General features: G+C 42.4%; 1 protein-coding gene across 1 annotated transcript; it reads left to right on the top strand.

The window, feature by feature from the left end:
* Nucleotides 1–355: 355 nt before the first annotated feature.
* ENTPD1 (ectonucleoside triphosphate diphosphohydrolase 1) lies at nt 356–21293 on the top strand. The gene is made up of 9 exons (XM_060768179.2): nt 356–464; nt 2948–3065; nt 4082–4232; nt 4778–4937; nt 12096–12332; nt 13852–14112; nt 17313–17420; nt 18387–18524; nt 19763–21293. Exons 2-9 carry the CDS (start codon nt 2987–2989, stop codon nt 19967–19969), a joined length of 1341 nt encoding a protein of 446 aa, XP_060624162.2. The 5' UTR covers nt 356–464; nt 2948–2986; the 3' UTR covers nt 19970–21293.
* Nucleotides 21294–27263: the final 5970 nt, after the last annotated feature.

Raw genomic sequence — 27263 nt, 5'->3', positions numbered from 1 at the left:
AAACTTCAGAACTCCAGCTGTATATCGGTCCAGGAATAGCCCCTCCAAATAGACCAAAAATAAATGCAGAGAGAGAGAGAGGAGTCGGTTGGGCTGCTGAGCTGAGATCTAACATCTGGACAAAAGTAGAGTGATGAATAGCAACCGATCCCTGGCAGTTTTGTTGGGCCAGGCTTTAGCATCAAAGGGAGATTGCTTTACTGAAGCTTTGCATCTTTTCTGTGGAGTAGCCCCTTGAGATTATATGCTAGACAATCAAGTCTTGACAGTCAATTTATGAAAAGTGCTATGCTATTTGGGTTTTGTTCTAATACCATCTCTTCTTTGCTGTACTTGCAGGTAGTAAGCTGAGGAAGGGTTGCCGTCCCAAGTATATCATCACAGGATTTCTCTTCGTGGGAGCTGTGATTGCTTTAATTGCCGTGGCTGTTTCACAGAACCATCCTTCGACAAGGAATAGTAAAGTAGGTTGTAGAGGGATCTCCTGCTGGAATTGAGTGGTTCCATCCTGCAGTCATCCTTCCCTTTGTCTGCAGTGTTCATGCACAAGAGAAGCCTAGAAAGATTTAATGTTGATGCTGTTCATTCCCTCACTGCCTTCAAAAACAACGTACCTATTTCCAATGGAGGAAGAGGTTCAAAAAGGCTGAAATCCAAAAGCTCGCATTTCAAAGCAACTTCTCCAATAAGCCTTAATGGGGAAGGTATTGCATTTGGAAAGGGTCAAATGAGCCTTCTTTCTTTCTATTTACGAGGAGGGTCTGTTTCAAAAACCAACCACTGTTTCTCAACGTAGATGTGAGGTTTTTGTGTTCTATGCATTTGAAACCTAGTTTGGAATCTATATAAATAAAAATGTGATGTTCGTTTGTGGGATTAACAGAACTCAAAAACCATTGGACAAATTGACACCAAATTTGGACACAAGACACCTAACAACCCAATGTATGTCCTTTACTCAAAAAATTGATTTTGTAATTTGGGAGTTGTAGTTGCTGGGATTTAAAGTTCACCTACAATCAAAGAGCATTCTGACCTCCATCAATGATGGAATTGAACCAATCTTGGGACACAGAAATTCCATGATCAACAGAAAACACTAGAAGGGTTTCATGGGCATTGCCCTTGAGTTTGGGAGTTGTAGTTCACCTACATCCAGAGAGCACTGTGGACTCAATGAAGAATCTGGACCAAACTTGGCACAAATATTCCATATGCCCAAATATGAACACAGATGGAGTGTGGGGGAAATAGACCTTGACATTTGGAATTTGTAGTTACTGGAATTTATAGTTCACCTACAATCAAAGAGTATTCTGAATCCCACAAATGACAGAATTCAGGCAAATTTCCTACATAGAACCCCATGACCAACAGAAAATACTTAAGGCCATTTAGTCCAACTCCTTTCACTGGGGCAAGAAAAGGTAACCAGAGCCCTCCTGACAAAGAGCCATCCAGCCATAGATATAGATAGATACATATAATTCATAGAGAGAGAGATAGTATTAAAGATTTGAAAGGGACCCCTTAAGAAGGACAATTATATGTTGCATATTCTAGAGTAAGCAAACCAGACACTCTCCACATCAACACTGACAAAGAAACAAGAAGAAATACTGTTTACCCACAAGCATGAAGACATTGCATATATTAGAAACCAACATTTTATCATTACTTTATTTTTCAGATCACCAGACTGGGCCACAGCAACATGTGGCAGGGGACAGCTAGTAAAAAAGTAAATATATGGATAGGAAATCCTAGCATTTAAAAAGTGGCTCTCAACCTGTGGGTCCCCAGATGTTTTTACCTTCAACTCCTAGAAATCCTAATAGCTGGTAATCTGGCTGGGATTTCTGGGAGTTGTAGGCTAAAACACCTGGGGACCCACAAATTAAGAACCACTGATTTAAAAAGTCCCAGTTTGTGATGGGAGCCATATTTGTTAGTCTGATTAAGGATGATGACTTCATACTTAGTATTTAAATATAAAAGAATACAATTAATATCTTCCAAGATTCAATATTGGTTGCATGAAGTGAGAAAACAAAACAAAACAGTATTAGTCTGGCTTTAAAAGGGAAACCCAGTCAAGCTAAATTGTGGCGAACCTACATGAAATAATTGATGAATAATTCCCTAAATGGAAGTACCTCTCCCATCTCATCCCCTGAATATCCCCTGAGTATGCCTGCCCTGTTTGGCACAAGTCTGCCCATGCAAAGCAGGTGAATATAGCATTGAACGAAACATGTAGAATAATCACATGATGTCTCAAACCTACACCTGTTGATAGACTCTATAAGCTAGCTATCAGTCCGCCCCCCCCCCCCCCCAATATGAGGTGCGATGCGAAGTTGCTGCTAACTGTGAAAGAAATAAGGTTGAACACTATGAAAGCCATTCACTGCATGGCTTTCGGCCTCCTCCTAGTAGATTTAAATCAAGGAAATGAGAACTACCCCTCCTCTTAAGGTTCCCCCAGCAACAGCAAGAGTATCCATCTGGGCAGCTAAACCAGAAAACCCCAAATGGATGCCCCCCCCCCCCAACAAGGGTCTTCTTCCAGGGGCAAACCAAGAATGAGCAACTTGGAAGTCCCTGAACAGATTCGGAAATGGAGTGGGCAGATCAAAAGACAACTTGGCAAAATGGCACTACTTTGAAGAATCCTCCACCTTGTGAGACTGTGGAGCAGAACAAACAACTCAGCATCTGTATCCTTGCCCAGATTGCTCTGCCTTATGCACAGAGGAAGAACGCTACAGGCAATGCGTTTGCTGTTGTCCGTTTTTGGTCTAAAATTATTTAGCCGCTTGTCCTCCCTCTATTTTATCAGTTTTATATCTGTTTTATTTATGCAATGCTTTTGACACGAAATAAATAAATCCCTTGAATAAGGCTGATTTTTTAGAATGAAACAGCGAATTTGTTTCTTTTGCAGTATGGGATTGTGTTGGATGCTGGTTCTTCTCATACCAATATGTATATATACAAATGGCCAGCAGAGAAAGAAAATGACACTGGAGTGGTTCAGCAGGTAGATGTGTGTGAAGTAGAAGGTAAGGAAATGGGTCTCTTTGGAGCTGATTCTAGCATGAGAGGGATGATGTGATAGTAGAACTGAGGAAAAACACAAGTCATTCCCTGTCTACAGTGAAAGCAATGGTCTCACATCTCAGTTGTGACCCCGCTCAATAATTCATCAGTATTGTAAAAAGAATGCAACAAATAAGTTCAAATTAGTACAAATGTTGTCATTGTTCCATGTATATTTTCTTATTGATTGTACGCTGTAGCATTCTGTTTGGTTCTGAATATATGCCTGTTCTTTTGTTATCCACAGTAACTCTGAACATTACCTTCATTTGTTTTGTTATTCTTGTTTTAAAATATTCTTTGTGGTTTTGTTACACTGCCTAGGAGAGCTACTCAGAGTGGTGGTCCCTGAACTGGTACCAGTCCCCGAGTTAGTTCATGGCAAGTTCCCAGGAAAGAATGAAACAATTGTATCTAAGGGGCAGAAATATAGATACAGTTCCTGGATCATTGGAAAAAAGGAGCCCCCGGTGGCACAATGGGTTAAGCCTTTGTGCTGGCAGGACTGCTGACAGATAGGACAGCGGTTCGAATCTGGGGAGAGCGTGGATGAGCTCCCTCTGTCAGCTCCAGCTTCCCATCCGGGGACATGAGAGTAGCCTCCCACAAGGATGGTAAAACATCAAACATCCTGTGTCCTCTGGGCAACGTCCTTGCAGACGGCCAATTCTCTCACACCAGAAGTGACTTGCAGTTTCTCAAGTCACTCTTGACTCGAGAAAAAATAGAAAAAAATCAGCTCTGAAACTAACTATGGCGCTCCAGTTGCTGTCTAATTGAAGCTTCTGTTGTTCTATAACCTATGACTGTGCTGGATAGCATGGGTGGGAATTAAAGTCAAAAACATCAGGAGAACTATAAATTGTCCAAATCTGCTTTAGAGTGCTGAAATACTGATTAAGAATTTGGATATTTATAATGCTTAACATATTTAACTCTGGGCTGAAACTGGTCATCATGCTCCTGTTTTTCTACCCAGGTCCAGGAATTTCGGGATATGCCAGTGATGTGGGAAACGTTGGTCCTTCCCTAAAGCACTGCATGGATAAGGCAAAGGAGATAGTGCCACAGAGAAAGCATCGTGACACACCTGTTTATCTGGGCGCAACAGCTGGCATGCGGTTGCTGAGGTACCAAAGTAGAGTACAATCTGTGCTTTCTTTGAAAAATCATGTTCACAGGGGTTGAGTTCATAGGTGGGGGTTTTGAAAGGATTTTTGGGAGTGGGCAGTGATGGGAAGTCTGTGGTCTGTGTCTAATAGCAGACAACCTCTGAGGATGCCTGCTATAGATGTGGGCGAAACGTCAGGAGAGAATGCTTCTGGAACATGGCCATACAGCCCAGAAAACTCACAGCAAACCAGACCATATATCATTTTTTGGCCAATTTCCACTTTCGAAAAGCAAAAGGGAAAATTCCTGACCATAAGAGCTGTTCAGCAGCGCAGTATGTTGCCTCTGTCTGTATGTTTTAAAGCAGAGGGTGGATGGCCATCTGTTGGAATGCTTTGATTGTGTGTTCCTGCATGGCAGGGAATTGGACTGGATGGCCTGTGTAGTCTCCTCTAACTCTACGATTCTGTGATTTTATGAAAAAAGGAAATGATAGTCTGAAGTAGCCCTTAAGTAGTTGGACATTTTATGTAAGTTCCCCATCCATCTTTTTGACATGCAGGATGGAGAATGCAAGTACTGCTAAAGATGTCCTCTCTGGGGTAGAGGCAACATTACGCTCATACCCCTTCAACTTCCGGGGGGCCAGGATCTTAAGTGGCGAGGAAGAAGGTGCCTATGGCTGGATCACTCTAAATTACCTGCTGGGAAATTTCAAAGAGGTAATGTGCTATTTTGGGGTGGGGGGTGGGTGGGTGATGCTCTTGGAAACCTAGCAGTGTCGTGGTTCTTGTGGTCTTTGTTTCAAAAAATGTGGAACTTGGAAAAGTTTTTGGACTAGCTGACTATATAAATTGGGGGATTTTGGGAACTATCACTCAAAAATAGCTTTCTGAGTTCTGTGCAAATGTAACGTGCTGCATAAAAAACAAGAGTCTTATAGCATTTCAAAGTTGCACAGATGTTTTGTGGAACAGCAGTAGTGAAATATTGCTATGGTTGTTAATGACTAATCCAATAAAAATGTGTGCAGTATTGTAGAATACAGAATGATAGGCACTAGACAACAACAACAACACTTTATTTATATTCCACCCTATCTCCCCAAAGGAACTCAAAGCGGATTATTGCAGATATACAAACACAAATACAGGCAAACATTCAATGCCTTGATACAGTGAGATAGAAAGACAAAGACAAAGGCAAAGGCAAGGGCTTCCCCTTTCATCTCCGTCTTCTGGAGGCCGTGCTCAACTCTGGCTCTGAGGGAGATGTTGATCTCCATTTCCAAACCAAGGAGCCTGCATTGTTCATAGACACCTCCTGGTCATGTGGCTGGCATGACTGCTTGGAGCGCCTGTTTGTCTTCCTACTGAGGCAGTACCTATTGATCTACTCTTATTTGCATGTTTTTGAACTGCTAGGTTGGCAGGACCTAGGACTAACAGTGGGAGCTCACCCTGTCCCGTGGATTCAAACTGCCAAACTTAAGGTCAGCAGTTCAGGAGCACAAGGATTTAACCATTGTGCCACCGTGGCTCTATTATTCTTTGAATACCCAGTGAACACAGCTTTCCTCAACACTATCACAAGTAAAAGTGAGCACCACTTACGCCTAGATGGAAATCAGCTCCCTTGCTAAGTCAACTCTATTTACTATCTTATTATCTATTCTCTGGACTATTATAGACTATTCTGTGTATGGAAAATGATATCTATATTATTTATTATTTATTTATTTATTTACGGTATTTATAGGCTGCCTTTCTCAGCCATATGGTGACTCAAGATGTGTTACAGGTTGGCACAATTCAATGTGGAATATCCACATATCTTTATTTGTCCTGTTTCGCCAGTTGCGGGGGAACACATTTGTGTCCCATGCTGGGTGAAAGGTAGATTATAAATAACAGTTGGCACCTGTATTGCAGTTACAGGTTTGTAACCTTGTGTTATGGATCTGTAGCTGTTCTGTATTCCATAATATTATATATTCACAGCCATGGCTCTATTGGCACAAATATAAATGCTCTTCCAAACCTATTCCAACATTAAGCAGTTGCAGCAAGTGCTGAAGATCTGTTCAGCTGGTGATCAGAGCACAGTAGAAAATGCTTTCAGTCATCTCCTGCCACCAAATCTGTGACAATCAGAAGAAGACAGACATCAATCACTCAATGTGACTGCTGGATGTTAAGATAGGTTTGAGGGGCCAGGCCGGGAGATGTTACTTAGTTACTCATTTATAACTAAGTACCCAAAGCAGGATCTTGGCAAACATAAATTAAAAAAATGTTGCTACTATTTAAAGTACTAATTGCTGTGACTGCAAATAAAATGTCCTTGCCAACTAGCTTTTGTCTTTACACAAAGACACACTAAAACATTTCCTCTGATATCCAGCTTTATAGAAAAGGGTACAGTAGAGGAACAGTCCGCCCGACACACTCGGTTAAAATCTTTCAGCAGGTCTTGGCTTTTGTGATGTGCCTTTAAAAGCTACATTGTTCCTGACATCATGAACTTTTCTCATGGTCAATGTCATTATCAGAATGGCAGCCCTTTCAGACTGTTTACCTTGCTCCTTTTTTCCCTTAAGCTTGTAAAAGGAAAAGCCGGCAGCGGCAGCTGGTCATGATGGAAAACAACATCACATTACAAGGGACAAAAGTACAATTTGGATCTGAGAGTGCTTCCAGAGGAGGCTTTTATTGTGTAGCCAACCTACATTGTTCTTTGAAATTTATGAGTTTATGTGGTCCAAATGACATTTTCCATTTGTAAGTCTTCTCGTGGGTTTTCCTTTGTCTTTTTCCTTAATATAAAATATTGGGGAGAAGGGGAAAGGATGGGGGCTAGAGATGGAACAGCTGCATATTGTCTTTTCAATTGATAGTGCTCAGAACTGCCCATTTGAATTGCCTCCAGTCTCTGGCTTCTTAGCAACCATTTGATTGTCAGTCCAATATTTATTTATTTACTGCATTTATACCCAACCCTCTCTCACCCTGAAGGGGACTCAATACCACATCCCACAATGGATTGCTGTAGGTTTTTCAGGCTGTATGGCCATGTTCTAGAAGCATTTCCGGACTGAAGGTGGTGCTGCTGAACGCCAGATCTGTCAACGGAAAAACGACCTTTATCCAGGACTTAATCCTGGATGAGCGGGCAGATCTGGCGTGCATCACGGAGACCTGGCTGGATGAAGCTGGAGGAGTAAATCTAACCCAGCTTTGCCCTCCAGGTTTCTCCGTGCAGCACCAGCCGAGATCCGGAGGTTGGGGAGGCGGGGTCGCAGTGGTCTATAGAGATTCCATCCATCTGACCAGGTGCCCCATCCCGCAGACCACAAATTTTGAATGCGTCTACCTGAGGGTGGGTGACCGGGACAGAATAGGGATTCTGCTAGTGTACCGTCCACCTCGCTGCACTACAGTCGCCCTACCTGAGCTAGCGGGGGTGGTCTCGAGCCTGGCGTTGGAGTCTCAACAGCTTCTTGTGCTGGGAGACTTCAATATCCATGCTGAGGCGACCCTCACAGGTGCGGCTCAGGACTTCATGTCTGCCATGGCAACCATGGGGCTGTCCCAACAAATATCTGGCCCCACCCACTGTGCTGGACATACATTGGACTTGGTTTTCTGCCAGGGATGGGAACAGGGTGGCGGTGTGGAGGAGTTGTCCATCTCTCCGTTGCCATGGACTGACCACTTCCTGATCAGATTTAGGCTCACTGCGCCCCCTAACCTCTGCAAAGGTGGAGGACCCATTAAGATGGTCCGCCCCAAGAGGCTTATGGATCCGAATGGATTCCTGACGGCTCTTGGGGATTTTCCCGCCACCTCGGTAGGTGACCATGTCGAGGCCTTGGTCGCTCTCTGGAATGGGGAGATGGCCAGGGCAATTGACATGATCGCTCCGGAACGTCCCCTCTCAAGTAGCCGAGCTAAACCAGCTCCTTGGTTTACTGAGGAGCTGGCAGTGATGAAGCGAAGGAAGAGGGAACTAGAGAGCATGTGGCGTTCGGATCCGAGCGAGTCAAATCGAGCACGGTTTGTGTCCTTTCTAAGGGCATATGCCGCGGCAACAAAAGCCGCAAAGAAAACTTTCTTTGCGGCCACTATTGCGTCTGCAAAGAACCGTCCGGCGGAGTTGTTTCGGATTGTCAGAGGTCTTTTAACTCCCGCCACCTTAGGCGGGAGCCCTGACAATTCGGTCACGCGCTATGAAGCATTTGCTCGGTTCTTTGCAGACAAAGTCGCCTTGATCCGTTCTGGGCTGGACGCCGCGTTAAATGCAGTCTCTGAGGATGTAACAAGAGCACCTGCTTGTCCTATTTTGATGGATTCTTTTCAGTTTGTGAAACCCGAGGATGTGGACAAGATACTTGGAGGAATGAGGCCCACCACGTCCATCCTAGACCCCTGCCCATCCTGGCTTCTGAGGGAGGCCAGAGGGGGATTGGCTGAGTGGGTAACGGTGGTGGTGAATGCCTCCCTTCGGGAAGGCAAGATTCCAGCGAGCCTAAAACAAGCTGTTATAAAACCGCTGTTGAAGAAACCATCATTGGACCCCACTAAATTGGACAACTTTCGGCCTGTTTCCAATCTCCCCTTTTTGGGCAAAGTCATGGAAAGCGTGGTGGCCTCACAACTCCAGGTATTCTTGAGAGACACGGATTATCTGGATTCGGCACAGTCTGGTTTCAGACCGGGACATGGTACCGAGACGGTCTTGGTCGCCTTAGTGGATGATCTGCGCCGGGAGCTAGACAGGGGGAGTGTGTCCCTGTTGGTGCTCCTGGACCTCTCAGTGGCCTTCGATACTGTCGACCACGGTATCCTTCTGGGGCGCCTTGCTGAAATGGGCCTTGGGGGCACTGCTTTGCAGTGGCTCCAGTCATTCCTGGAGGGCCGCACCCAGAAGGTGTTATTGGGGGACTCCTGTTCTACACCACAACCTTTGATTTGTGGGGTTCCACAGGGTTCCATACTGTCCCCCATGCTGTTTAATATCTACATGAAGCCGCTGGGTGAGATCATCCGGAGTTTCGGGGTGCGGTGTCATCTGTACGCAGATGATGTCCAACTCTGTCACTCCTTCCCACCTGCTGTCGAGGTCCTGAACCGGTGCCTGGCCGCTGTAACGGTCTGGATGAGGGCGAACAAACTGAAATTAAATCCAGACAAGACAGAGGTACTCCTGGTCAGTCGCAAGGCCGAACGGGGTATAGGGTTACAGCCTGTGCTGGATGGGGTCGCACTCCCCTTGAAGGCGCAGGTCCGCAGCTTGGGTGTGATCCTGGACTCATCGTTGAGCCTGGATCCCCAGGTTTCAGCGGTGACCAGGGGAGCATTTGCACAGCTCAGGCTCGTGCGCCAGCTGCGCCCGTACCTCGGGAAGTCTGACTTGGCCACGGTGGTACATGCTCTGGTCACATCCCGCCTTGACTACTGCAACGCTCTCTACGTGGGGCTGCCCTTGAAGACGGCCCGGAAGCTTCAGCTGGTTCAGCGCACGGCAGCCATGCTACTAACTGGAGCGGGATGCAGGGAGCACACAACGCCCTTGTTGTCCCAGCTCCACTGGCTGCCGATCTGCTACCGGGCCCAATTTAAGGTGCTGGTTTTGGCCTACAAAGCCCTAAACGGTTCCGGCCCAAAATACCTTTCGGACCGCATCTTGGCCTATGAGCCCACGAGGACCTTGAGATCGTCTGGGGAGGCCCTTCTCTCGATCCCGCCTGCCTCACAGGCATGTCTGGCGGGGACGAGAGAGAGGGCCTTCTTGGTGGTGGCCCCCCGGCTGTGGAACACTCTCCCTGTAGACATCAGACAGGCGCCCTCCCTTATGTCCTTCCATAAAAGCCTAAAGACATGGCTGTTCGAGAAGGCATTTAATTAAGTGCTATAATAATGTGGTAAAGATGACTGGAACGGAATAAGGAATATGAGATTGGTTACGATTCTACTATGAGACGAAGCGGATTAGTTAGTGTAACTATATAATTGTTGTATTGCTAATATGTTGTTTTGTAATTACCTTTTGTAAATTGCCTTTTATATGTTGTACACCGCCATGAGTTGCCCTAGGGCTGAGAATGGCGGTTAACAAATGCACCAAATAAAATAAATAAATAATAAATAATTTTCTCCTGACGTTTCACCTGCATCTGTGGCACAACCTCTGAGGATGCTTGCCACAGATGCAGGTGAAACGTCAGGAGAAAATGCTTCTAGTACATGGCCATACAGCCCAAAAAACCTACAGCAACCCAGTGATATTGTTGAAGGCCATGAAAGCCTTCAACAATACATCCCACAATAATCCCTCCTTCATCCTCATCCTAGTAAGACATGTATTCAAATAATAGAGTTTGGGGAGTTACCTTTTCAGAATACGGTGCCCAGAAGTCCCTTAAAGCATACTGAAATATGTGATCCACAATTTTTGTTTTCAGGCTTTGACCAAAGTAGTGTCACTAAACAAGAGTCAGTGTAGAACACCATGTAAACACCAGTGGAGCCCACGGTGGCGCAGTGGGTTAAACCCTTGTGCCGGCAGGACTGCTGACTGACAGGTCAGCGGTTCAAATCCAGGGAAAGCAGGTTAAGCTCCCTCTGTCAGCTCCAGCTCCCCATGCAGGGACATGAGAGAAGCCTCCCATAAGGATGGTAAAACATCAAAGATGCAGATGTCCCCTGGACAACGTCCTTGCAGATGCCAATTCTCTCACACCAGAAGCGACCTGCAATTTCTCGTTACTCCTGACACGAAAAAAAAAGTAAAGTGCAGCTATTTTGTATGCATTCTTTCTAAAGGTAATTCCTAGCAAGTCATGGTTCACATTTTATTGTCTTTTATTCATCTCTACTTTGTTGCTGATTTCTAAAATTCTGATGAATACTTTCTGTCACTTCAGATTTAAATGGTCTTCATTTCCCCTCAACATAGTACTCCTTCCTGCCTCATACCTTGCCTATATTGACATCTCTCTAACCCTCTGATTTCTTTGGCTTCATTTCCCCATAGCAAGTCTCCCCTGTGTCTCTAAAAACTGTGTCTTCTGTTGGAAGTGAGAGATCCCAGAAACTAACTAATGAGACAAACAGACAAACAAGTTACAAAGGCAAGGAGAGGGAAAACTATAAATGTTGATCTCAAATGAAATCAAAGAAAAACATATACAAACAGTGTGGGAAAATCACAATTAGAGGCTGCCATCCAGTTGGGAAGTTATGCCATCATAAACTGACCTACAATTGTGTCAAGTTAAATTGTACCATTGTACAAAGTTCATGTTCTCAGGGGAGGAGTGGAGATAGACTTATTCCATTGAGCCATTGTGAATTATGTATCCCAAGCATAGTCAAAAGGTGATTTGTGCTAGCAACGCTGAGCTGCTGAACTTACTGACCAAAAGGTTGGTGGTTCAGATCTGGGGAGTGGGGTAAGCTCCCTCTGTTAGCCCCAGCTTCTGCTAACTTAGCATTTTGAAAATATACAAATGTGAGTAGATCAATAGGTACCACTTCGGTGGGAGGATAACAGTGCTCCATGCAGTCATGCTGGCCACATGACCTTGGAGGCATCTACGGACAACGCCAGCTCTTCAGCTTAGAAATGCTGATGAGCGCCACCCATCAGAGTTGGACATGACTAGACTTAATATCAGGGGAAACCTTTACTACACACACACAGACACACACTGCTTAAAAAATCTGAGGAAGTGAAGGCTCAAGTCTATGTAACATGATTTCACACACTTGGATCATTGTTAGAAATTATACAAGTGTGGTGTGTTGCTTCATACCTGGCTGTTCCATCAATTGTTCTGGCCTTGATGTTTTTCCCTGTCTCGTTTGTTCTATTTGCAGTCTATCTGGCCTAATTTTTTGCCCCGTCTCTTTGTCCGTCCTGGGACAATAGGGGCTCTGGATCTTGGGGGAGCTTCAACACAGATCACCTTTGTGCCACATCAGAACGGCATTGAGTCATCTCAATATATGTTGAATTTCCATTTGTATGGAAAGACCTATAGTGTGTATACACACAGTTTCCTCTGTTATGGAAAGGATCAGGCACTCCGGCTCAAGATACTGAATGAAGTCAAGGTAAGTTTGAGATGCCAGCTCATGGGAGAGGTGAGGTCTGGGATTCAACCCAATTGACTCTGACACTGAATCCAGACACAGTATAATAAATGTAGTCTTCTGTTTTTTCACACATGCTTTATGAGCAGATATCAGCACTTACCATGAACTGCATGGCTCTATTTCAATGACACTTCCGCATGTAGAAATAAAGAAGTATTTCTACATGAGTAGAAGGGTGACTGAAATGTTTCTGGTTACTCCTGGACTGGGAGTTCAGATTTTCATCTCAGTCTAATGACATCTTGGATGTCCATTTCCAATATTTTACAATTTTAGTACATATATATTTGTTTTCCAAGGGGCTCAGAGATGATATACATTATTCTCTCCTTCCACTTCCCATCTACAGAAAGTTATCCTCATAACAACTCTCTAAGGCAGGTTAAGCTGACAGAGTGATATTCCATGGCTGAGGAGGGATTTAAAGTTGGGTTTCCATGCAGCCCCCTAGACCCCTTCTATTTATTATTTATTTATTTTATTTACAGTATATATATTCCACCCTTCTCACCCCAGAGGGGACTCAGGGCGGATTACAATGCACATATAGATGGCAAACATTCAGCGTCACAGACATACAACATATATAGACAGACACAGAGGCAATTTAACATTCCAGCTTTCTGGCTTCATGAGGGTATGCTCGATTCCGGCTACAGGGGGAGCTGCCACTTCATCGTCCACTTGATGGAGTACGTCCTCATTCTTACACATGCTGCTGGAAGGTTTTATGGTGTTTTAAATTAATTAAATTAGCTTTCCCGCATAAAGCGGTACCTAAATTTCCCACTTGACAGATGCAACTGTCTTTCGGGCTGCATAGGTCAACAGCAAGCTAGACTATTAATGGCCAGGCACTCACTCTGACCTGGGCTGGTTTCGAACTCATTACCTCTCAGTCAGTAGCGATTTAATGCAGCTGGCTACTAACTAGCTGCGCCACAACCTGGTTTATGGTTCATAAAACCCCACAAACATACAAGTCAACCAAAATCCCCCATCCTCCCGCATCATTCAATGTTTTTTGTCCCTAAACCACACAGAAACTCTCCGAAGTGTGAAAATATGCAGAGTAGGAGAAGGACTGCAGAAGAAAGTAGATATATTTGGGCTTTCTGTGAGAGGGAAATTGGCTTCTAGTACCCACAGAGCTGCCCATTCCTACCTTGGGCAAAAACACAGTAACTTTAAAATGAAGTGGCATTCAAGGTTTAAGATTTTCCTCTAAAACAATTATTTTTATCACCAAATAACATGTGTTTTTAGAAAAGGGTAAGATATAACTAAAGTAGTTAATTATTGACCATATTATTTGGGTTCTCTTTAACATGTCATCACATGTTAATAATTCAATACAGACATACATATATACATCTATAGTGTATTAATCCAGCCTACATCCAAATTTCGCCACATCTTGTTCCTCATCTGGCTATTGTTAATGACTTTTCCCTCATCATTATTGTTGACAATGCAGGGCTCATCCACTGCCCAAATTCAAGAGCCATGTTTCCACAAAGGCTATGAGAGGACTATTAATATGATTGACCTGAGCAAAAACCCTTGCACGGCAAGCAGTTTCCGCCCTAAATCCTACACCAGTCTCCTCATTGAGGGTACTGGGGATTATGAACAGTGCCTGATTGGCATTGAGGACATCTTCAATGGTGTTGGCTGCCCTTCTTCCAGCTGCTCATTCAATGGCTCTTTCTTGCCTCCACTGTCTGGCCAATTTGGGGTAAGTTTCTATATGTAATTATTTATGTCTTGTAGAAGCTCATAGTTTAACACTGGAGGAAAGAGTTTTTTTAATGCTGTTTCCATTTGTTACACATTTGTCTTGACATCCATGCCAGTAGTTTTTAAGCAGAACTGGCATTTTGCATCATATATGTGATGAAAGGCAAGAAGATCTCACTGGTAAGTCTAAGCCCCTCTGGCTGCATGTTCATTCTGAGTAAATTTTGCAAAATAAAACTCCCAAATTCCAAGCCCAGTCCAGTGTGAAGCAAGGCACCTATGGTTGGTTGGTTGGTTGGTTGGTTGGTTGGTTTGGTTGCTGTAGTTATATACTGTCTTTCTGGGGGGACTCAAAGCAGTTTACAACATACTAATGGCAAATATTCAATGCCAGCATACAAAAGGTTGTTGTAGGTTTTTTGGGCTGTATGGCCATGTTCTAGAAGCATTCTCTCCTGTCGTTTTGCCTGCATCTGTGGCAAGCATCCTCAGAGGTTGTGAGGATGCTTGCCACAGATGCAGGCAAAATGTCAGGAGAGAATGCTTCTAGAACATGGCTATACAGCCCAAAAAACCTATAACAACCCAGTGATTCCGGCCATGAAAGCCTTCGACAATACATCCAACATGCAAAGTTGCAAAGGTTCTAACCCAGCTAATTCATCCTCGTGCAAAGATAACTTGGTCCTTTAAGCTTTGTGGCACAGAACAGTAGAAACTAGTAAATAACTCTGGCATAGATTTTCAAAAATATCAAAATAGGTCTTCAGAGCTGGGTTTCATAGGCATTAACTAGAAGTTCTAGCTGAATATGTCACTGTAGATTAACGTTAGGATGGGAGGACCTCTGGTGGACTAAGAGACACATTGGACTCCTAGGAAACCACTAAAAGCTGCATCCCACACATCAGGCCCGTAGCCAGGATTTTGATTCGGGGGGGGGGGGGGGGGGGGCTGAGTTTGATGGCCGGGGGGAGGCAGAGTCTGAGTGAAAGAAGGTCTACCCTAGCAAACCTTTTGTATCATTACCCCAATACCCCCATGCATATGAGATATATTGAGCATGGTGATCAGATCATGATGTGAATAAACATAACAGTTTAAATAATGTACCAGTAAGGCCTTTTTGCAGACCATCATGAGAATTTGGGGGGGGGGGGGGGGCTGAAGCCCCCCAAGACACCCCCCCCCCCAGCTATATGCCTGCCACACATGCATGTGTACTTGCTTGCATGCACAGCACAAATGAATTATATGCACAGACAGGTACACCTTGTTGCTGATCATCCTTGGGACTAGCGCCAGGCTTTATTGTTATTCTTATCTCAGTGATATTGATTATAGTAACTGATTAGGAAGTTGAGGGTTAAAGCATTCTCCAAACCAACAGCTGATTGATAGGTTCAGAAGGTTTTAATATGACCCTCACTGCATCATCACAATTCTGCTTGATGTTGTTGGGAGGGGAACAGAGCTAACTCTTCCTTCAGACCACAAAGTGGTTCTTCAAGAGTACTGAGCAGAGGGAGATGCAAGGGAGATACTCTTAATATATGTGATGAGGGCAATATTAGCAAGTCCACAATACCCCAAACACCCTACAGCATCTTATGCATGTTGCCCCATCCCTGCATTAAGAGATGACGTCATTAAACTTGGGCTTTGGGAAGCAAAATGATATCAACATAGTTTTGAGGGTGTTTGGCACTTTATTTGCTCGGTCATGATATTGCTTTTAATTATTTTTATAATGTTGTCTGATTTTATGTTTATTTTAACCTGTTTTGTTGGGCATGTCTATTTGTAAGCCGCTCTGAATCCCTTCAGGGAGATGGAGGTGGGGTATAAAAATAAAGTTGCTATTATTATTATTATTATTATTATTATTATTATTATTATTATTATGAAGGACCTTATACCTGGGTTACCAGTTTCACACTTTTGGGTAGTAGCACAAAGCTCAAGGGTGATTGTCACAAAGCAGCACAGAAATGTGTAGAGTGAATTTAATAATACTGTGTTTGGAGTGCTTACCAGGAACCTCAATTAGATATGTCAGTGCACGCTTATGAACAGTAATATAAAACCTGTAGTTTGCAAGGAAAAATTACAATTATGGTATAGCTTTTGAGATTACCGGTATATAAAACTTGAGGATTCGTGGTTAAAACTACTAAAATTCAAACATTATTTCAGTCTGGTTGAAAGTCCTTCAGGCATTTCACACAGTTGTATTATTTCACCTTACCACATATTTAACATTCAGATGGGTAAAATTGACATTTTATAACATGCATTTGTGAAGCCTGTCTCGTTATATGTCTAGATTGTGTAGCAAGATACCAAGCAAGAGAGGCTTATGTGGATTTGAGCCAGAGCCTCTCAGAGACCTGCAATTAGTATTGTTAGAAGTAAAGGAAAGGAGAGTTATACTAATCCAATATGTTATTTTACCTGAGATACCAAGTGCCAATTAAGAGCTCTATTGGTGGAGGAAGATACATCTGGCCTGGAGGCCTGGTTATATTCATTGAAAACTCCTAGGTTGTTGGTGGTATTTCTGCTGGTGGTTAAAGAGTTCCGCAAAGATGATTAGAGTTTTGGTAAAACATGATTTCATCCCAAGTGGGCTCTTAAACTACTCCGGCCTGGAGCTAACCCAGCTAATTCTTTTCCTAATGGGTTTAAGGAGGTAATTTGGGGGAGAGGGGGGCTCTGCTCATCCACCAGCTGCCCAGGTGAACCTGTAATAGATGAAGCACCACAACATTGCTAATCCCCCCTTTCCTGCCTTTACATCTCTTCAAATTGTTCTGCCTATCATTTTCTTATAAGTTATTTGGCTGTCTGCTTAAAGATAAGTGGGATACCAAAAATTAAGAGCATAAACATTGTTATAATTGTTTTGAGAAAGCTATTAGTTCAGTGTTCAGAAAAGCAGGATTGTTTTTCTTCTATTCCGGCATTAGCGCGGTAGCTTAGTTTTGAATACATCTTTATGGATTTTAACGGAATTGTTTTTTAATACGAATGTTCTAGAGGCATTCTCTCCTTGGCCATATAGCCCGAAAAAAACCTACAACAACCCAGTGATTCCGGCCATGAAAGCCTTCGACAATACATTAATATTTGTATATTTGTTTATTTTAAATTGTTACTCTCTTTTATTCATATTTTCTTTTTATTCATGCTCTTTAGGCATTTTCTGCTTACTATTATGTAATGAAATTTCTGAACATGACACAACAACCTATGGATGAAGTGATAAAGGCACTGAAGAACTTTTGCTCCGAACCCTGGGCCAAGGTATGACATTTCTTCAGAAGAGCATCCTGACTCCTATTTTTGAAGTCTTTGGGGTGTATGACTTCCATCTGGTCTTAATGTTGCATTATTGGGGGTGGATTTAGTACCATTGTCTCCAACGCAAGGTCTATTTTGCATATATAATGTCTTCCTGACTTGTGAAAGGCATGTTAATAGGGGAAGCACAACAATGGATTATTTTTCACTCTTAAGCTTAATATTAAATACAAGGGTGGAATTCCTCACTCCTGGTGAAGAAATATTCATGTAGAGCAGTGTTTTTCAACTTGGGGGTCATGACCCCTGGGGGGTCGCAAGGGGGGTTTCCGAGGGGTCGCCAAAGACCTTCAGAAAACACAGTATTTTCTGTTCATCATGAAGGTTTTGTGTGGGAAGTTTGGCCCAATTCTATTGTTGGTGGGATTTAGAATGCTCTTTGATTGTAAGCGAAATATACATTCCAACAGCTACAACTCCCAAATGTCAAGGTCTATTTTCCCCAAACTCCACCATTGTTCTCATTTGGGCATATTGAGTATTTGTGCCAAGTTTGGTCCAGATCCATTATTGTTTGAGTCCATAGTGCTCTCTGGATGTAGGTGAACTGCAACTCCTAAACTCAAGGTCAATGCTCACCAAACCCTTGCAGTATTTTCTGTTGGTCATGGGAGTTCTGTGTGTCAGGTTTGCTTCCATTCCATCATTGGTGGAGTTCAGAAAGTTCTTTGATTGTAGGTGAACTATAAATACCAACAACTACAACTCCCAATTGATAAAATCAACCCTCCTCAACCTAAATTGTGCCAAATTTCGTCCAGTGAATTTGAATACATTTGGCATATCAGATATTTACATTACAATTCATAACAATAGCAAAATGACAAAATAATTTTATGGTTGGGGCAGCATTAGGGAGGTTGAGAACCACTGATGTAAAGAAAGTAACATTTCTTATCCACTTTCTAGGTAAAGGCTGACCATCCTAAGATAAAAGAGAAGTACTTGAGTGAGTACTGCTTCGCAGGAACTTATGTAATCTCACTTCTCGGCAACAGATATAACTTCACTAAGGAGAAATGGTCGGACATTCATTTCTTGGGAAAGGTATATTTACATGCAGAATCTGGGAATGGTTCTGGGATTTGGCAGAAAATTTGTGTCCTGCCTTTCTAATATGTACAGTCACACCACTTAGATTGACTCACAATCATGTAAAAATCATAATAAAATAAAGCCATACATTCAGTTACAAATGCAATTAAAATGCCAAGGTAGGGATCATAGCCCAGTGTTTGCACCAAATGATCAGTAAACAAAAATCTAAAGGAACAGAAATAGTTCTGACCCACAGAACAAGACATTCAGTGTATTGTTGAAGGCTTTCATGGCCGGAATCACTGGGTTATTGTAAGTTTTTCGGTCTGTAGAGCCATATTCTAGAAACTAGAAAAATCAGGTTTATATATCTGTGGAAGGTCCAGGGTGAGAGAAAGAACTCTTGTCAGGCCATCAAATGCGAAGCAAGGTGGCCAATTGAAACATTCACACCTAGCTCCAACAGACAAGAGTTCTTTCTCCCACCCTGGATCTTCCACAGATATATAAACCCAATTTTCCTAGTTTCCAACAAACCTCACAACCTCTGAGGATGCTTGCCACAGATGCAGGCAAAACGTCAGAAGAGAATGCTTCTAGAGTATGGCCATACAGCCCGAAAAACCTACAACAACCCAAGACATTCAGTCTTTCTCTTCAGCACACTATTGAGGCAGGACTGAGAAGACCTCCTCCATTTAGAGATGGGCATTTCCTTCTGCTTCTAACATGCCAGAAAGTATTTATTTATCATGTCATCAGCAACCAGGCCATTGTATGCCAGAAACTGATATGGAAGGAGACAGAATGTCAGGTACTCTGAGCAAAAGTCATACAGGACTCCAAAAGTCACGACCAAAAACTTAGTTTTCTCACTTCCTTTAAAAGTACAGTTTGCCTTCGACATTTGTAGTTTAACTTTGTGGAATTGATTAGTCGCAAATTGGATTAAAAGCTTCTATTTAGGAATTTCTAGGTCCTTCAGTGTGACTCTGTGCTCAACTTTCCCTCGAAGTGCATCATAGTGTCATGCTGGAGAACCTAAAGATTCCTAGAGAAAACATCTCTCTTGAACTCTCTAGGTTCTCATGTGTTATTCATAAAGGGATTTTCTCTCAGGTAAATTTTCCATTTCTTCCCACTTTCACAGAGGCTCCTATACCTCGTGTGAATGTGGAGGACAGACTATATCTCATATATTTCCTGTAGTGATCAACTCGTCTCCCTTCTTTTCCCATTTATTTCAGATTCGTGACAGTGATGCTGGATGGACTCTGGGCTACATGCTTAACTTGACAAATATGATCCGTGCAGAGCAGCCCTATATACGTCCACTTTCCCACGCTGGCTATATTAGTATCATGGCCATCTGCTCCACTATGGTAGTGTTGCTGGTCCTCGCAGGGTTCATAATTTATCGCAAACCGAAGTGCTTGAAAAAGGAAGCAATTTAGAGTGGTATAGTCCACAGCAAAATTTCCGTGAGCTTCAGAACTTAGTGTTCTTCTTCTGAAGCAAATGACTTTGTATGAGGACTTCCTTGGCCACCTCCACTGGCACTCAAAGATGCCAAAAACAGCATGCTGCGGACTTTCTCCCATCTTCCTTATTTTGGATAGGGGATTGATGATGGAGACCTTGTGTGCCGTATTAAAACACCAACTTCTCTCAGGTCCGTCCTTTCATGTATTGCCTTGGTCCCAAAAATGCAACACAAGGGGCACCCTGTTGGGAACAACTGACTGAACAATGGAAAGACAGATTGTGCCTGGCAGGTCCAGGTGGGCTCAGGGTTGTATATCTTTCACACCTCTGGCAAGGTCAATGGCTATTTGAAAATGCTACCTGTGGATCTCCCCCATTCATGGTGTTTTATCTCAATCACCATCCAGTCATAATTGATTTGTGTGGACATTTGCTGTGTGAAGACTTATGGAGACTTTTTATCATAAACTGTCTATGTGACCAATCATTAGCTGGGAGAAGGGGAAGGAACCTTAAATGTTCCCTTTCACAAGACTTTTGTGGAGAGAATATCCAACTGCCACTTGCCTGGAACCACTGAACGGATCCACTGAAGGACCAATGAACTCCAAGACAATGAATTATCTGTGAAATGTTTGGATTAGTCAATGTGAACCATAGCCATCCGCTTTCTTTAGGTTGTGTAGACTACAGAATCTGAGGCCAGATGTCGCAGCCTCCCAATGTTTCCATGGGCAAAATGATCAGTCAAAAATTGTGGGGTGGCGCTAGGGAAGGGGAGGTGGGACACATTCCTTGCAACTTCATTTACATACATGCAGTGGAGGAGCTATGCGGAACAAAGGGCCTTTCCCCCGTATTCCTAGGGAAAAAAATCTTTTTAGTGTGTCACTAAAAATCTCACAAAGATTAATTGATTTGCACTTTGATGTTCATGGAAATAAGGGACTCAAGCAGTGAAGGACTTCCCAATCTTCGTCTGATAAATATGGCTGGAGTTTTCTCCCCAATGAATTGTAGCAGTCGACCAAATGGAGCCAAGTAATTTTATTAGTGCCTCCATAGGGCGCACATATTATTTAGAGAAAAATAAGTGGTACCTCTGAGCATATGGTCATCCTTTGAATTTGCTTCCCTTATTAAGACTGGGTATTCAGTTTTCTCACACAGAAATATCATTCCAGTTTTCCCTCCATTTTTAAAATTTTAGCATCTTTTGAAGGGCATTTGGTTATTTTACCAATTAATTGTTTATCTACCAGGTCAACATGATATTTATTTTGACCATTCCTGATGGGGTAAACATAACAATCTTTGTGTTGTCGAAAGCTTTCATGGCCAGAATCACTAGGTTGCTGTGAGTTTTCCAGGCTGTATAAAATGTTTCAGAAGCATTCTCTCCTGACATTTCACCCACATCTACGGCAGTCAGCCTCAGAGGTGTTGAGGTCTGACCTCACAACCTCTAAGGATTCCTGCCATAGATGTGGGCAAAACATCAGGAGAGAATGCTCCTGGAACATAGCTGTACAGTCTGGAAAACTCACAGCAACCCAATAACAATATTCCACATTCTAGTAACAATGTTGATCCCAATGATTTAACCAAGTAAGAGAATTTTATGGGGGTGGAAGGGTAGCCTGTTAACTACCATATACATTCTTCTTAGTCTATCAACTATCTGGGAAACGCTTTATTTTCAGATTGTTCTTCCACTTTTAGTGTGATTTCTGTGTGTGAGATCTGGACTGAGAGTAGGATTGGGGTCAGACAATACAGGATGGGAATAGTATTGTTGGGGGAGAATTCTGTTCTGTTTGCATTTTGATAAATATTACTATATTCATACTTGCTAAATCTTGTCTTTCAATATTTGCAGTTCTCAAAATTTTGAGTAGTTCTTCCACCAAAAAAAATGCACCTTAGAGGGAAGTACATTAATGAAAAACGCACACGTCAAAGTCATATTAATACTGCTTGCAAGAAGTAATATATTAGGGGAAAGTCACAAAATCCACATGAATTTTGTATAAAACTTTTTTAACAGCACAACGATGCCCAAAAAGGGATGGTGCAAACACAGAGTTTTCTTTTCCAAGAGGATTTGGACTGCTGTAACCTTGAAAGCGACTTCTTTAAAGTTACCCACTCAAGTTTTCCAGAAACTGGTTTTTGTATGCATGCTGTCTTTGATAGTGCAGATAACACATTGTATAACCATCATGACAAGAATCTGTTCAGAGCCTTATCCTCCCAGAATTTGGCAAGCTGGATTCCCAGAGTCCTCTCTCTTTCTGTTTCCCATACTGCTTCTCTTATCAAAGGAGAACTCCATTGTCTTTTCTAGGATGAATGGTTCATCCAGGCATAGATAGTACTCTTATGAGTAAGTTGGGTTTGCAAATGCTGAGACGTTTTGATTACATTTCAAATGAATGATTGATTCAAGATACAACAAATGCTACAGATTTCCCAAACAAAAAACAATTATATGCAAAATGAAAACCTTGCGGAAGTCATTGCGTTGACACATTGCGACATTTCACCTAAGGTTTTTGGTATTTGAGTGCATCTACAGTTTCAGGAGATAAAGCATTTGCCATTGTCAAGTATTTCATTTACCAACTGATTTTCAGAGATTTTCCTGTATGTAACTTGTGTTTTCACAAGGCATCCATGTATGTAGGTTCTCTTTCTTGTGTGGTTCTATTGTTTTGACCATTATTCAGTGGTCATATTCAGATCACGTCTGGACAACTAGACCTCTACATGTGTAACAATGGCATATGGACCAAAATCCTATTGTTAGTCATGACTGCAAGAGAACCATTGATTCATGTGATTGAATGAGTCTGCTGTAGTTGGGCCTAACCATACAGTTGTGCATTCTTGAATGGTGCATATTCAATATTCAGTGCCTCCAGTATATCCTATTAATTCATGGGATTTCAGACACAGACATTGTACATTCCCCATTGCACAATGAGACTAGAAGTAGGTACATATTTGGTTGCACAGAGTCAATATTCAGAAGTGATGTGTAGCTGAACCGTTGTGTAACTCACACTATTCAAGGAAGGTACAGAAGCTCAGCTATATTTTTGTTCATGGCAAAAGCATGCTTCTGTTTTAATTTCCTGTTAAAACACTGTATTCCACATTCACTTATTTTGCACTAATACCTTGTGCCTTTAATGACAGACAAAGAGCAAGCCTGCATATTTGTTATTCACTCAGATAACTTGCTAAGGCTGTGCAACCCTTAGAAATAACATTTACCCAAGTTTTGTTGGAGGAAAAACTCCCTATTTTTCCTTTCTGTTGCTTTCTATCTTGCCTTGAATTTAAAGAGCACAGAATTTTCAAGAAAGGATTTTGTCAGAATATAGCCAGACTAATAACTACAGTAGTTTGGCACCACCCTACTTAGAGAACCAGCATTGCCTAGAGGATTGAGTGTTGGATTAGAACTCTGAGAGACCAGATTTTGAATCCTGCTCAGTCCTAGAATGTCACTTGACCTCGATCAAGTGACGTTCTCTCAGCCAGAAAATCCTTTGAGTTGCTATGAATCAGAATTGACATTGTGACATATAACAGAACAATCACTATTACTCTAATGCCATAGCACCATCCTTAGGAATCCTGAGATTTGTAGTGTAATGAGGTACAGACAAAAATCCTACTTACAAACGACCCATAGTTAAGAACAGCGGTGAGACATCTGGAAGTGAGAGGAATCTATTCCTAGGAAGGGAAATTCACTCCTGGAAGAGTTAATCATGGGGAAAAGGTGTCTCCACTGAAGCTTTTCCCCAATCCTTGTTTCCACAATAAGTGAAATTTGTCAAAATCCAGTTGTCACAGGGACAAAAAGGGAAGTGAAATATTCTGAACATGGGCATAGACAGCAAAACAAATACCTTCCCTATGCTATCCAAAGCACATGTGCACACGCACATGGACACATATGTATGGCTGAAGTTACACTTAAATGTACCTGTTCCAAAATATACATACAAATTCAACTTAAGAGCAAACCTACAGAACCTATCTTGTTTATAACTTGGAGACTGCCTGTACTTAGAATGATCTACCAGAGAAGTTTAGTCCAATTAAAGCATTATCAGATTGCTGTAACTATGCATGGTAGATATACTTAGTCAATTAATTCTATATATTCCTAAATTGACTCCTCAGACTGAACTTCCATTCTGTCTTAAGGTAAGAGATTCAGGAGCTGGCAACAGGTGCGTGTTTAATAAATTAGCGCTTGCTTGGATTTACACTTCGCTGTTTTTGACCATTCATAAACTCCTTTGGTATAAGGTGTGGTGACACCTGAGTTACAAAGTCCAACATATTCCCATACTATAGTGTGCACATGGGGTGGGGGGAATTAGTATGTTCTCTATCTCTTTGACAAGTGTTAACAACCATCCATCACCATCCTGCTAGGAGTCCCCGGTGGCTCAGTGGGCTAAACCCCTGTGCCGGCAGGACTGAAGACCGACAGGTTGCAGGTTCGAATCCGAGAGAGCATGGATGAGCTCCAGCTCCTCATATGGGGACATGAGAGAAGCCTCCCACAAGGATGATAAAAACATCAAATCATCTGGGCATCCCCTGGGCAACGTCCTTGCAGACAGCCAATTCTCTCACACCAGAAGCCACTTGCAGATTCTCAAGTCGCTCCTGACACGAGGGGGGAAAAAAATCCTGCTACCGACCTGCAAGTGTTTCTTTCCCCCCTCCTGAAGGAAGAAGGTAGGTTTTCTTGGCATTGGTGGCACTGTTGTAAACTTTTGGCAATCATAATAATTTAGAGGCAGCAAGGGCTACAAAAATGCATTGTGCATATAGCCTACAGAACACATGCTACCCACTTCTGTTCTGCAACTACCTGCTGACTTTATTTCTGTGTCTATACTCTTTCATCTTCTATCAGCCAATTTATTCTATCCAATTTATTCTATCCACACGTGACAGGACATTCTGTTCAACTGGTGTTAAGTTGAATCCCATTAACATGCTGATGTGCAGGAATCCTGACAGTGAAAAATGGTGACAAAAGTGACAAGTGGATGTTAAAGCTTTCGAGGCTGCTGGGAAGTGTAAAATAAACAAGTTGAGCATTCCTGGCTATAGACCTGGGTAGAAAGAGACACAGTTCATATAGGATGTTTGGAAATCATGAACCCAGTTTCAAAGCAGTATATTTCACAATTGGGTCCATCTTTTTATGTACTCCTGGCTTACTATCTTTAAGAGAAATATATGCCCTTCCTTGACTTTTCAGTCCAAGTAAAGAAAACAATCCACTCGTGCACACCTCTGTATTTGTGTAATATATTAAAGATATTATGATTCATGCCAATTGCGTTTGTCCATTATTTCCTAAAGAAGAGGGTGGGAAGACTAGTAGAGCAAGAGGAAAATGAATCTGACCTTCAGAAAAGGGCAAAGTAGGATTTCGGCACTTTCCCTCCTACCTTCAGAAACCAAAGTCTGATGGCACCAAGCTAATCTTCTAGAGGTCTTTCTCCATTTCCTTCAGACAAAGAATCTGAGGTGACAAATTATACTACCCAATAAAAAATAGGAAAGGAAATCCTAGTCTATATGGGCAAGAGATTTTAGCAGTGCGGAGGTGATAGAATGCACAATTTCATTTCAAACGGTGGCATGGGTATGTGTATCCTTATAGCACAGTCTTCTGTATTAATAGGAAAACAAGCACAGCACAAGCTAGAATAGGCTGATTACATTTTTAAATGCCCCCACCACAGTCTAATATTATACAGTTCTTAATTCTACAAACCTGGCTCCTATTCTATGAAACCTTTCCTTACACTTAAGCAGGTGAGAAGTTTGAGGAACTGTAGAGATTCTTACCCATATTTTGTCTTGTATTTACAATGTCCCTAAAACTCTTATGATGTTATTTTTCCCTCAGATGATCATACTTGCTTACTTAGGTGATCCCTTGTAACCCAAGGATGATGGTCCTCTAAGTGTAGTGTCTTGGCAGTGGGTCCGTAGGTGACTGCGGAGCCCTATTCTTGATCCGTATGTTCTCCTGTAGTGAGGACATCAGTTTCCAGGTGGAAGGCTGTCCCGATCAGGGTTGCCTTGACGTGCCTTCCTCTTGGCACATTTTTTCCCTTTCACCCTCCATTCATGCCTCTTCGAATTCTGCAGCACTGCTGGTCACAGCTGACCTTCAGTTAGAGCGCTCGAGGGTCAGGGCTTCTCAGTTCTCAGTGTCTATGCCACAGTTTTTAAGGTTGGCTTTAAGACATCTTTAAATCTTTTTTCCTGTCCACCAACATTACATTTCCCATCATTGAGTTGGGAGTATAGTAATTGCTTTGTTAGATGGTGATCACACATTCGGACAACGTGGTCAGGCCAGTAGAGTTGTTGGCATAGGAGCATTGCTTATTGTTATTTTTTCCTTAGATGATAGATCCTCTTGGGATTATTTTTTGTCGGGTTCATGCTAATAAATTGTTTTTATAGGGCAATTTTGTATAGCTTTTAAAGCTATGTACAGTATGTTAATCTATTGCTATACTTTGTCAAGGTCATCATTAGGTGCACAGAGCTATCTTTTTGTTACTATAAATTATTTTTTAAAGTCAGCATTTAATTTGTCGTCTAGTCCTTCAAGCTGTTGTGCTAAACTGAACTTTATTTTTCTGCATTAAATTTCCCATTTGGTGATGACCTTTGGTTTCAGCAAATAAAGTACTGAGTGGCTGAATGACTGATTGACTGAGCTCTACTTGAATGTGACTGAGAACTATTGATTACTTCCAGAAAATCTAATCGGTTTACCAACTATGAGTAATAGCAATTGGACACCAGCATTTCTGCAGATCCATCTCCATCTCCAATTCCTTCCCCCTTAGGATTGCTTAAAGGCGAAAGAAAAAGAGGTGATATTTCATTCCAGACAAATCGCTAATAGCACAAAAATATTCATAGCAACATCCTAAGCAGACATACCCAGCTGACACTTTGTGGTGGGTCTCATTCCCTACTTGATGAACGCAAGGCCCACAGACTATTACACTTGGAGATTAAAGTTCTCAGCTTTTCTCTCTGCCTTGCATCATATTTTGTTTAGAAATGAAAAGGAACTCACATAACTTTATCTGCTTAAGATCCTTGGGTCCCCAGGCAAGGATAAGGAAGAATGCATACTGTATCAGATGGAGTCAGACTGGGACAGCTTTCCTGTGTTGCCATCTTCCACAG

This window comes from Anolis sagrei, chromosome 3 (genome assembly GCF_037176765.1).
Source record: "Anolis sagrei isolate rAnoSag1 chromosome 3, rAnoSag1.mat, whole genome shotgun sequence".
Classification (NCBI taxonomy): domain Eukaryota; kingdom Metazoa; phylum Chordata; class Lepidosauria; order Squamata; family Dactyloidae; genus Anolis; species Anolis sagrei.
The sequence above is the reverse complement of the archived record's forward strand: the minus strand, read 5'-3'. Positions and strand labels throughout refer to the sequence as shown.